The sequence below is a fragment of the Branchiostoma floridae genome, chromosome 18, assembly GCF_000003815.2.
Source record: "Branchiostoma floridae strain S238N-H82 chromosome 18, Bfl_VNyyK, whole genome shotgun sequence".
Taxonomy (NCBI): Eukaryota; Metazoa; Chordata; class Leptocardii; order Amphioxiformes; family Branchiostomatidae; genus Branchiostoma; species Branchiostoma floridae.
Window position 1 is genome coordinate 4,133,485 of NC_049996.1, and position 12,649 is coordinate 4,146,133.

A 12,649-nucleotide genomic window follows, 5' to 3' on the forward strand; every position below is an offset into this window, starting at 1 on the left:
TGTTTGGACAATACAGTATGTTTTTTGTTGGGTTTCGCCTGCGTGCCTGCCTTGATCAGGCGGTCCAGGGCGCGACTCATCTTTAAGTCGATCATACATGAATGTTGTGATCGAGGCACACCTCTCGTAGCTTTCTTAGCCCGGCTTGCACCGAATGGTTCTACAACGTACATAGAAATAAACGTTAAAAGGGGAAAATTTGTCATAACATGCCGGACTCAGTCCTGCATGGGGCTAATAAGTCGTGTATGTGTAGAGAGTCGTGAGCATGACAGGCCCATTTGTCACACCGACTCAAAGGGTGACTACCACATTCCAAACCAAAGATACTGTAAGTCGACAACGCATGATGAGTGTGTTCATGTTTACTGTGCACTTGGGGAAGTTTGTATCAAACACCTTAAGGTGCAGCAAAGTAACAGTAAAGATCACGGCGCTGCAATCCATGAAGATCGAGCGGGTACAAAAATAACCTGGAATCCAGTCTACCGTGGATTGGCCAGGCTAACTTCGGGACAGGAGAGTCTTTCCACCGCCGGGGTCATATACAATGACAGCAGACGAAAAACCAAAATACTAGTAGTGCAATTTGGTGAAATTTCACCACATTCGCAAGCGTGCCTCTATTGTCTCTCACCGGACGTTTGTATCATGTATCTGTCTCGTGATATGTTCTGGTACTTCCCACTTGTGGCTATGCCTTGTTTGTTCATTCTCAACTTTCTGTGATGAATGTGAGCACTCATTTGTTAGACATGAAAATGACGTCTAAAATAATAGGTACAACCACACCTGGAGGCATAATAAGATCTTCACCTTACGGAGACTCATGATCAGCATAGAAAACTTAGTTTCTACGTGTTGTCGGGCGTGTACGGGGGTTGAAGTCTGTAATCATTACTGCTTTCGTTGGGTGTTTGGTCAACGCTGCGATATCAAAATTCCCCCGTTACCTATTTATACAATCAAGGATAAAACCTTACAAATGTGGCCTTACAAGAGGGTGGTAGAATGCCTCGCGGGAGGTATTCATTCACACCATGTGGTATAACAGTTCTCTCGAAGGCGATTAATCTATATGCAAAACAAATGGCTTCTGCTGTTAGGCCGACAAAAGATCTCTCAACGTTATGACACCGGCCTTTTCCTTTGATGGCGATATGTGATGTGTCGAGCGATTGCATACCAAAGGAAGTTCTCACTGTAGCCGCCCAAGTAATACTAGTAGTTAGATCATGGGAGTGGCCTGACAATGTGGGGACCCCAACAAACTCCAAGGGTGGCGGAGCAGTACCAAATCCACACAGTCAGGTCGCTCCCAGGATCTAACTGACTTAGAACATGGCCATCTTTCCGAAGCAAAAATACACTTTTTTTAGTCATTTAGAAACATGCAGTTTTCCTAGCTAGCGGACAGACAGGCTACATTCTTCTCCTATTTGTCATTCATGACCCTGGTGATGGCGCCTCACACCTTTTGCTCATGAGGGCTGTGTGAAATTCATGTCTGGTTTTACAACACTTTTTTGCACCACAATGCCATTGTTTTTTGGGTGTATGTCAGTTTGATCCCAGTTCCCAACCTGACCTCAAATGAAAGGAGTCGGCCCAAAATTAGCACCTTGCCGCGGCCTTTGTTTTGCGATGTTAAACCCTGCTGTGTCCTATTGTTCCGGCGTGCCGGCGGCAGTCCTTTGTAAGCCATGTTTGACTCCCCATAAAAGCCGCATAATGAGCCAGTCATGACCTCATGGCAGCGGCAGGGACCGAGGCCGGCCCTATTAGAAGTCCAGCACCGGAGAAGTTAAGCACTGGAAATCCAGTGCTAAAAACAATGCCGATAGTCGGTTGGGTGTATGTAAATCAAGACCAATGGAACAAGGCCGTTCAGTACTGTTTTTTCAAAAGTGAGTCGAAGATGGTTCAAAAGGGACAAATTATGAGCCGACTCCTTCCCCTCTTTCAACCTCCTTGGTAGGACGTAGCATGTCTGGAAGGCCAATTTCTCGAGTATGTTCAGCCGTTTTCACAGTATGTTAGGACGAGTTCCGTACACAGCCCGACACGTCTGAGTTCCAGCTTGAGCTGGCGGACGTTTTGCTGCAGCCTATTGGCATCTCTGCCGAACTGTTCTGTAGTTTTGATACTGACCAGTTCCTGCCAGACAGACCGGCCAATGTCGCTGCCCCCTCCCCTATTTCATTCACCCAGCTGGTGCAACCGTTCTGACGAGCTGTCCCTTTCCCAGTTCGACCCCTTCCTGGTAGACCACATCATGCATTATCTTCTGCAATTTTAGTATGTTTCTCGTTTATGGAAGTATTGATTGTATGCCTCACGTTTGCCTCGTTTTTATCAATTTAACGCGCATGATTTTATGTAGCATCTCTACTTTTTAAAGTTTTTCTTTACTATTTTGGAACTTGTTCCCTAGCTTGATGTAACCAAGGAGGTTATATTTTTCATGTCTTTGATGTAGCGCTGTTTGTACATTTTCTTGTTACAAGAAACTTTTTATTATTGTCTTGTTCGTTTTCTGACTTTCTTTCATGACCGTTAGAATTTACTTTGTTTATGTTATGAATAAAGATGTTCAGTAACATAGGTTGATTTACTGTTTCCATTTTTGTTAATTCTTTAATTGCTTTTATTTGCATGAGAAAGGTGGGCGTCTCCAACTTAGTCAATTTATTCGTTGGTTGGTACATCCCTACGCCTAGGGAGACCAGTCAGTTGAATGGTGGACGTCTCCAACTTAGTCAATTTATTCGTTACTTAGTACACCCCTACCCCTAGGGACACCATACTATGTGGATTTAGAATACTGGATGTGAATTAGTTTTCTTCTGATATAACGGCAACTGGGAAATACAGACGGGATCCCGTTCTTGTATACGCGAACGTGTAACACGTCTGCAGGGACACCACCCAGGGAAGTTTAATACCGGATAGGACATGGGTTAAAATCCCTGCTAATTATCAACACTAATGGTGTCAAAAGGTTTTGAGCGTTCTGTTTAAATATCTTAAATGTAAAAGTACAAAAACTTTTCAAATCCCCGGGAAATAAGAGAATGTGCATGTTGTCACCCGCAGATTTTCATGCGCAACTTTTCACGCACACAAAACCCCATCTCTGTTAGCGCAAGGAGCTTTTATCAGTGATAAAAGCTCCTTGGTTAGCGTAAAAGTTTAGATGTGAAGTCTTGAATTTTCGTGAAACATGCATAAAAGTTCCGTTGTCGTGGTTTTCTAGGTGTTTGGTCGACATACTATCTATCTGACACAGTGACTAAATTTGTCACATCGCCGGATTCTGAGAATCACCACGATAATTTTTGCCATCTGTTCTACTCTTCGTTCCGTACACCTACAGTGCAGTCAAGGCCACTCTGACATTTCATACGTACCCCCTGGCCCTAGCCTGTGTTTACACAAGCTCTCTCGCCGGCTGGGTTTAATGACCCCCTCCCCAGGGTGGCGGCAATTGTAGGGCCGGCCGCTAGGGGCTTGATTTTAGTCAGGCTACCCCTGGCCCCAGCCCTGGTCGTAACTCATTTTCTGTGACAGCTAATTGCAGCAGATTTGGCCAAACATCCTCCCCTGATCTCTGGCATCTTTGAACCACAACCAGATTTTTTGCCTCCATGGTTTCGGCTTTAAAAATCTCCAAACCGTGCTCATGTAGTGTCATGTCCCGTGCCTTTTCTTTACCAAATTGTACCAACCCCCTTCCCCACCGACTCACGTTAAACATTCAAGTTGAGAACGGAGTGCCAGAGTGAATCGTGAACCTTAAATCGTTTCTGCCATGTTTGGGTCAAATCATGAGGTTTTGTTAGATCATTCTACCTATGCACAATGCATTTCTTTCCCGCTATAGTTGCAGCGTGTAACATGGATACCCTAGTTCTCTCTGTTAAAATGTCAATACATTCGTGTGTGGTTGTTACAAGACATGTTGGTATGTGTTTTGATAGAAGATAAATGTGGCGGAGTGGATACAAACGTGTTTTATTTTGTATCTAATCAGAGCAGTATATACCTCAGAGTAGCAATCCCCATTTAGACACATTTGGGAACAAGTAAATTGGGGGTCAGTAAAACCAGGACTGTTAACGGAAGTTTTTAATTTGAAATGACTCAGTATTTGATGCATGATAAACAAAAATCAACTAAACTATTCGATTAATCACTAGACAGTGGATAAGATGCCTATTTTGAGACGGATTATCAGGGCGAGTTGCGAGTTATTTATCGTTTATACATCGCAAGTTCATTTCGCCGATGCCTTAGAAAATATGGATCGCGACACCATATTCCCATATGTACTGATACATCCCGGATCAATGACAAGCTGAAAGGGAACAGTGTCGCTTATTATTGTTAAAAGATTAGATAATATCAGTACGGGCGAAAATCATACGGCCGACTGTTGAAGCACACCACAAGAAAGACGGTCCAAGAATTCATTATTTAAATACGCTTCGTCAATTAACAGGAAACATTGTAGCCGTTAAAACTTAGCACTAGTTTTTAAGGTAGGCATAAAAGGGTTTAAATGTTTTGATTCGCTATTGTTGTTTTTAGCGTTTTAGGTTGCAATGTAGCAATCGTAAAGTACCCCCTTTTTGATAGGTACATCTCAATCTCCCGTTTTGATAGTTGGTTGCGTCTGAATCGCCCCCGTTTGGATAGTTACGACAGAAACAATGTTTTGAAAGGAATGAATTTGAACGACAAGCTGTGTTGATGTAAACTCCTGTAAAAGCAGGAATTCCTTGTATTAAAAGCAGACCGCATGATTTATTGTCACCGGACCACCATGGAAATGACAAGTCTGTGTCATCTGTGCCATGTGGTGCTGGCTTTTCGTCACACCCGCAACAAGCGTTGTGCTAATCAGAAACGGTCTGTTGAACTGCCTTTTGTTTAGAGCCAGGCCTTCCAGGCGGTCCGGACTGCCGGACACTGGCACATGTGGGACACATTTTATTCCTCAAGCGGTCACTCTTTCTTAGCACGGCGTGGTGGGAAGAACGAACATTGCTATTGTAACAGTGGGTTCTAGCGCTGCCAAACTGACCACGCCAACAGCTCTTGAGCTTTTGTTGTTGTGGTTAGCACGTGTGATTTGTGATCCGGCTGCCCGGGTTCGGCGCGGGTTCGAATCCCGGGAGTCGGGATGTTGTTTATTTCTGTTCTGACTCGCCCCTCTAGTTGTTCACTGGTTCCCATGCCGATCCTGTGAGTAACAGGCTAGCGGATGTGCCATACAGGGATGTCGGTAAGCGTTTGGAAGTTTTTGTGTGTTTTGCAAACCTCTTCATATTACTCCTTTCTTTCCTGGTCATTAGAGAAGCAGTTAGAAATAAAATGTATCTCGTCTTCCACCGGTTTTGCAATACAATGATTACAGGTTCTTTCGCCCACGGGTAGCTAGTTTGCATATTGCCGATCTGACCTCGATATTATCTAGTGATGTTAAATAAGTTTCCATTGAGTATCCCTTCTTTAGTTTCTTAAAGAATCTTAACTTACCATTATCTATAGACAGTCTATGAGAAAATGTCTGTATGTACAATTGCTTATTAACACAATTTAATCGGACTCAGGTATAGCTTTGAGTGTTTGTTCTTCTAAAGTGGTTAACATTGTCATCAAGTGACATACGTCTGTGTATTTAAAGAGTGAGATAGAGCCAGCTTAACAAATGGTAGCTTACGAGGTAATAACTCATGTACGCCATACATTGTGGATTACGATTCGTGTGTGATTGATGCAACACATGTTGGTGTGTATCTGCATACAAGATGATGGGGCAAAGTCCTTTATTTTGTATCTAATTAGAGTAGTATAAACCTCGGAGATGCAATGTCTAGTCACATTTTGGAAAAAGAAAATAAGAGGTCAATATAACCAGGACTGTTACCGGAGATACTGAATTTAACATCGCCCAGTATATGATGCATGATCAAAAATATCAACTAAACTACCCGATAAGCGCACCTCAGAGAAGACGGTACAAGATATATCTATTGTTTTACGCTTCGCCAATAAACAGGAAACATTGTAGCCGTTAAAACTTAGTACTAATTTTTAAGGTAGGCATGAAAAAGTTCCGGATTATAATGTTCTGATTCGCTGCTATTGCTTTTAGCGTTGTTAGGTTGCAATATACCCATCGTAAAATAGATCCTTTTTGGTTACATTTCAATCCCCGTTTTGAAAGCTGAGACTATATCGGCCCCGCTTGGATAGTTAAAACAAACAAAACGGGCGGTCCCTGGCCGTCGTCTGGACATCGTCTTGGGATTGGTCACCGTGCTGACGTCAGTCTGTAAACATTGACAAATAGGAACTGCACAAGTACATTTTCCAACCAATGGCAGCCCTCAGAATAGCGTCAGTTTGCTTCCCACTAAAGATCGATCACTGACTATCTAGTCAGGCGGAGATGGCTCGGCGGACAAGGTCGGCCGAGTTAGACGCGGCGCTTCAACTGGACAGTGAACATGCACAAGCGACTCAATTTCGGTGAGAGTACCTTGCTAATGATAGCATGTATTATGTGTATAATAGATACGTCACAAGTTGTTAAGAGTGACTAGAGCTAAATAAACCGAGAGCGTTACGATGTGAATCGTACCAGGTGGATTTTGGGACTGTGTGCTTGGGTTGAGTAACACTGCCAACCTTAATCTCGTGGGCCCAAATCTTACCCCAAACCGCCCGAGACCTTGGTCTTCAAAAAGTCCGCCAACATCACGTTTCGGCAAGATAAAATATGAGTCCCATATTAACGGCATTATAGTTTTGGCATTTTTACAGCGTATTGTTGTGTAGGAATTAGTCTTCATCTGTGACCGTGTTTCGCCAGAGTTTTTTTTATTTTGTTTAGAGAATATCTTTCAACGTGGAAACTTCTTGGCAGTTTGTTACTCATACCACATGTTGTTTACGGCACAACCAGGCACAACCCTTTTGTTTTTGATCGGCCGAAGATATCAGCGCTCCATGAGGCCCTTCTGTGGAATTCCATTCGCCACCTTGCCGCCGCCGAACAACAAACGCTTCTGTTTCTCGTGGTCATATTCATCTGTTTCCCGTGGTCTTAAAGTAAAAGATACGATTTGTTACCGGGGTCCCCGTTCTCAATCATCTTTTTCTCTGCGTTTCACTCACCCTTTATCGTCTGTGGACTAGTACAGTCAAGCACGTATCCACAGTTCTATAGTAATACTGCTGAGCACGAGTCGTCAATTAACCGACGATTGCCGGAACTGCCATACTCCCATCCGTTCTCCGATCGCCCGCCGTCTTATCACTCTGACTGTAGCCAAAACGGTACCGGTAATCTGATCACCCATTGTCCTCCAAGCAGTTTAATAGCGGTGAGCGTACATGTGACTTATTTCATTCTGTCTTATTACAGGCTGGTGATGATATAGCCGTTGTATACAGGATGCTTTTCCAATCACCTTTACCACCCTTCCACACGTAGAAGTTGGATATCTCTTGCAAATGCAGCCGTTTTACTTGTATGATGGACGAAATATTCTGTATACTGGTTTACGCAACCCGACGTAACAGTGTACTGCATTTTAGACCCGATAGCCGTCGCTTGTGGCTTTTAAGCCGACATGTATATTGATATTGTGATGTGCCTTCGATCATGCGAAGCCAAGCCGAGAAAGAATATTTTGTGTCATTATTTCTTATTCACGGTGGTACATTTTATTTCTGAAACTTCTTTAATGATTCAAAACTCGGGCTACACCAAAAGGTAAATGATAATGCACTTTTGTGCCCTTTGGTTATAAGAGAAATAGACCTCATCGGTCAAAGTAACAGCACGTTAGCATCACGAGTATTGTTGTCTGGCTGCACAAGCGTTATCGCCGGTGCAATGAGACGAGTGGGAAAAGTCTTCGCCATGCATTCGGTACGTCGTAAGTTCGATCCCCGGCCAATATAGTATGACGTGTTAAATGGTCGTGCTAATTTCTCAGCTTAGCACTCAGCATTCGGGAAAGAGTATGTAATTTGAACACACACCACAGCCAGTGTCCTGGCCCCCTACTGTAGTAATTGCATTTGTTTGGCCCAGGGTTACTCCAAGAACATGGGCGCCGCCCTATGCACCATGGAGCGGGAAGGACTTTGACTTGACATGACAATATAAGCGCTGTAATTCAATATGTATGACTTTTGCTATAAATTATATCTGAATTACTTTGATGCCTTACATCACTACCGACGGCCTGTAACTAACAGAAAACAACACTTTACCGATCCAGACATACAAAAGTTGCTAAGTTAGTATCACTATTGCAAAAATACTTCATATCAATCCTTTCTCACAATCTGTCCCCACAGGTGAACGCCGGCATGACAACCCCCAGGTTACAGGAAGAATCGACTGACAAGTACACCCCTTTGTCGCGATGGTTTGGTAACCAAATGAACATCACAGCAATAAGAAAAAAAGGGATTCAAGCGTCACACAACCATACAAAATGAAATAACAGAAAGATATGAAATAAAAACCTTCAAACGAAACAAAACAATCCTCATACATACACGACATCATTACGCCGAATGGTCAAGCAAAAAATATAACTGACCCACAATTCTACCCTAACGATACATAATATCGGGTATTTTGTTAAAAAATGTAATGTGCTGTATACTTGATGGTGAAACGAGTATTAAAACATGAAATCCTGGTTTATAACATCGGTCACGTCATCTTATTATACGCCATACCCAAAGCAGACTGAAGTCACACACAAAAACAAATTCCCTAGGGAATACCCGTAGAAAATACCCGTAGAAAAAAAATACCCGTAGAAAAATTCCTCGCATGCCTGCGGAATTCCTAGAATTCCTGTCAAACGGTCGCACACTATAAATATTAGGCTCGCCCCTGAGGCGTCGCCAAAAAGAACAGCAGTGACATAATCTAAAACCAAGCAGATGTAGGGTGATAGGACTTTTAATGCAGAAAGCTGTCTATGTCTGTGTACTTCAAAATGTGGTTCAAGTTAACAGAAGTGTGCGTTAGTTAATCCGTTGTGCACGGATTTTTTTAACAATAATTATTTACCTGATGGTAGAAGACTCCAGCCAGTATGGTAGCAGGGAAGGCCAGGATCCAGGGTACGTACAGGTGTGGGTGGTGGCCGGGGCTGAAACCGTCAGACATCACACCTTCTCCAACCTACATAGAATAGATGATAATTGAAAAGCCTTTAAAGCTAGCTTTGAAGTCATGCTGTAAGAGGTCAAGTTAGGTTAAAGCATAAAGTCATGGGGCACCATGTACTAGGACGATATACAATAGATAATACCAGGGCATTATGCACTGGAAAGGTATATAAGTTATTATAAGGGCAAGCTTCACGAACTTGTGTCATTAAGCCTCTTAGCCACTAAAGAAGTAGCCATTATTTCAAATTTTCGGAATGCACAAGAACATGACCCATAAGTCCCAAACGCTTCCGGAGATATCCTCACTTGTTACAATCAGATTTCGATTTGTGAACGCGCAAATTCAATAGTGGCTCGATGCTGACAGTGTGCTTATCTATTGTGGGGCACAACAAATCAAGGTGTCCGTTTGCGGCATGTTTGTGCGTTCTTTTTAAACACTAAAAGTACAAGATAATGATACAAATGTGCCAGTATGGTGAAGTCAATGTCAATATCGTACTGATTGTCAATCCAGAATAGTTGCAATCAAAATGCTCTAAAAATCACATTCAAAGCATGGACATCCATACAAGAGAGGCCTGGATCTTTTTATCTCTCCCCACCAGATACATTGTATTATCTAAAAAAAACTGTGAACCAAGAAATCTAATTTGGGCAGCCTTACCTCACAAAGAGTGACAAACAGCAGCACAAATGTGATCACCCATCGCGCATTGTGCCCCGGGAACAAGACCCACACTCTCTTGTCCAGGTAACTGTTGCCATGGCGACAGCATCTACCATAGATGGCAGCTGCAACAGAAGTCAATTCTTAGTTATGGCCAAAGTTGGTGCCAACTGTTGTGGGACCATTGTATATCTAGACACAGTATATTCTAAAGGATAGTACATTGAATACATTGGTGACAATGGGTTCTTGAATGTCCACAGACAAACAAACTGCACATTTGAACTAGTCTCCAAGCAGACCCTACGGTGCCTTAGAAATAGTATCAAAGCTGGCAAGGGACTTAGTATAGCGGCACCAGGTGCCCGTTTGACTCCCTTTGGCCGGCTACACTCCTTGGCCAGCTTTGATACTATCTCTAAGGCACTGTAGGGTCTGCTTGGAGACTACATTTGAACTACAGCCAGTCAATAGAGCAGCTAGTAGCAGGGCTAGGTGTACATATAGCCTACATGACACATTGAGATTTGACTGACTATGGTGGCACGATCACTGCAGAGCTACTTTTATACCAGTCGTGACAGAAAAGATAAACATTACGTACAGCTGTAGTTACATGTTCTTTGTACCGGGAATATCCCTTGGTACCTCTTTATACTACAGCAAACAGTGGACCTGGTGGCTTAACATCCCGTCCTAAGGACAGAATGCAACCCTTTCCAGTACCATATCTATCATGTAAGCAACAAGGATCCAGACTCGAACTCCTGAACTTAAGACCCATACGTAGGAAGGGTCACAGTAAACCACTAGTAGTAGACTTCACAAAATATATCATTTTTTTTCATGCACACTACAGTGCAAATGAAACTACGGCCATGGCACGTTGATACACCCGATCCCTCGATCTCAGAAGTTAAGCAACGTGCAGTCGGGTGACTAAAATTGATGGGAGACCACTAAGGAAGACTGGATGCTGTAGCCGGGTCATACCAAAGACTCTTAAAAATGGTGCATACAACTTGTACTTCTTTCTCTGCTAAGAGGAATGGTATGGAAACTAGACACACTACACAACCAGTGGACAGCTAGAAGCCCCCTGCTGTAGTGCTAATGCTAATGCAGGGCTTAGAAGCGGAGATCGGTGGCGGGCCTAATGCATCTTCTGATTAAGGAGGTTGACCCTCTTGTTCTGATGTATGGGAAACTTTAGCTTTAGCTTGCAGTGCAAATGCTTACAGCACACTTTAACCACATACATGTATCACAATACACTATATACAAATGTTGAAGCATACTTACCACATATCATAGCGAGCGGTAGGAAGCCTACATGTGGAATGAGGTTCAGGGTATCCACCAGGCATTCATTGTCAAATGGTTGGTCAGCTGTAATTCCCTTTGGCTGTCCTAGCGTGCTGTTCCTTATGGACAGCAGCTGTCCTGTGGTAGCGTTGCTGTTCTGGTAGGGCGGCCCACAAAACAGGGACCCAGTCTGGCCCATCTTGTATTATGATTATTTAGTGGTCTATATGAAAAGGAAACAAATAAATAAAAAAAGTTCAAGAGGTAAAAATTACATAAATATGTACACAAACAAATTGACTAAAATGTTCACCTTTATCTGCTGCTAACCTATATGACGATCCATTACTTGAAAAAAAAGGTATTTAGGCATATCAAGTCAATGGAAGTTGGTTTCAAATTCCAGTATTTTCAAAGTACAGTAGAAGCTAGTTAATTGTACCGTGGATTAACGCACACTTCTGTTAACTGCACGGAATCCCCAAATCCCAAACCGGTGCGGTCCAGCTAAATAACTTCGCATTATTGCACCAGCCGGATAATTGCACGAAATTCACTGGCAAATAGGCCGTGCAATTAAGCGGCTTCTACTGTATTGCTGTTTATAACCACCGTCTGTTAACTTGATATCCCTAAATTCCGTACTGTATTCAAGTTCGCGGGAACTTACTTTCGCGGTAGCGGGAAAATGGAGTGTGTAAGGTGGTTTTAATTTTGCGGTATCCCCTTAAACTGTAGTCAAAAACTATAATGGAAAAATGTTCGCTTTGGTTATAATTTCGTAGTAAAGTGGCCACCGCGAAAACCGCGAACATTTCTGCATTTACAGTATTTTCAAAAGAAACGGATATAGGTAACCCCACGGATAAAGGCTGAACCATTACACAGATCCATCCAAATCTTCTTGTCATGCAAATTTCAGAATATGTTCTGAGCAATCATGACACTGTAAGAACAATGCCTCCGCTCTTTAGGCGTCGCCAAAAATCGATAACCTGTTGCACTGTTTAGTTGGGAGGGGGGTAGTTGCAGAACAACACAGAGAAAACAATCAAAGTTTAAAAACGACACAAATATTAGACCTTGTCAAAGCATCTTAGGAAACAAACTCGTCATAGACTTCTTCTCGAGTAAAACTTAAAACCTCGAAACAGTTTCTTATCAGTGTACATAAAGAAGAAGAAGACAAGTCGGAAAACATAATTTTAGCGCTTCTATCTAGAACTAGCGGCTAGATCCGATCGATTCTAGACTCTGTCTAGATCTAATCTACAGAACGTACCTGCTTTAAACAGCCCTGTTACACCTCTGTAGTGTTGAGCAAGACATGTACTAGAGTGTAACGGTCCTCGTGGTAACCTGAGCTATGACTAGCGGTTTTCTTTTCGCTTGACCTGCCTGGCTACGGGTCACCTCATGCGACACCAGCTGAAGCTTTGGTAAACAGAACAGCGTGTGCAG

The 12,649-nt window shown here is 42.9% G+C and overlaps 1 protein-coding gene across 1 annotated transcript in view; it reads right to left on the reverse strand.

Annotated features, from left to right (window-relative positions):
- The window catches only part of LOC118406005 (ATP-binding cassette sub-family C member 9-like), a 46,842-nt gene extending 34,193 nt beyond the window's left edge, over window positions 1–12,649 (reverse strand). Inside the window, exons 1-4 of the mRNA XM_035805860.1 lie at window positions 12,471–12,649; window positions 11,186–11,411; window positions 9,881–10,008; window positions 9,110–9,223 (exon numbers count right to left, since the gene is read on the reverse strand). Coding sequence (XP_035661753.1) covers window positions 9,110–9,223; window positions 9,881–10,008; window positions 11,186–11,387 — 444 coding nt within the window. The 5' untranslated portion in view covers window positions 11,388–11,411; window positions 12,471–12,649. The remainder of the gene's footprint in view (window positions 1–9,109; window positions 9,224–9,880; window positions 10,009–11,185; window positions 11,412–12,470) is intronic.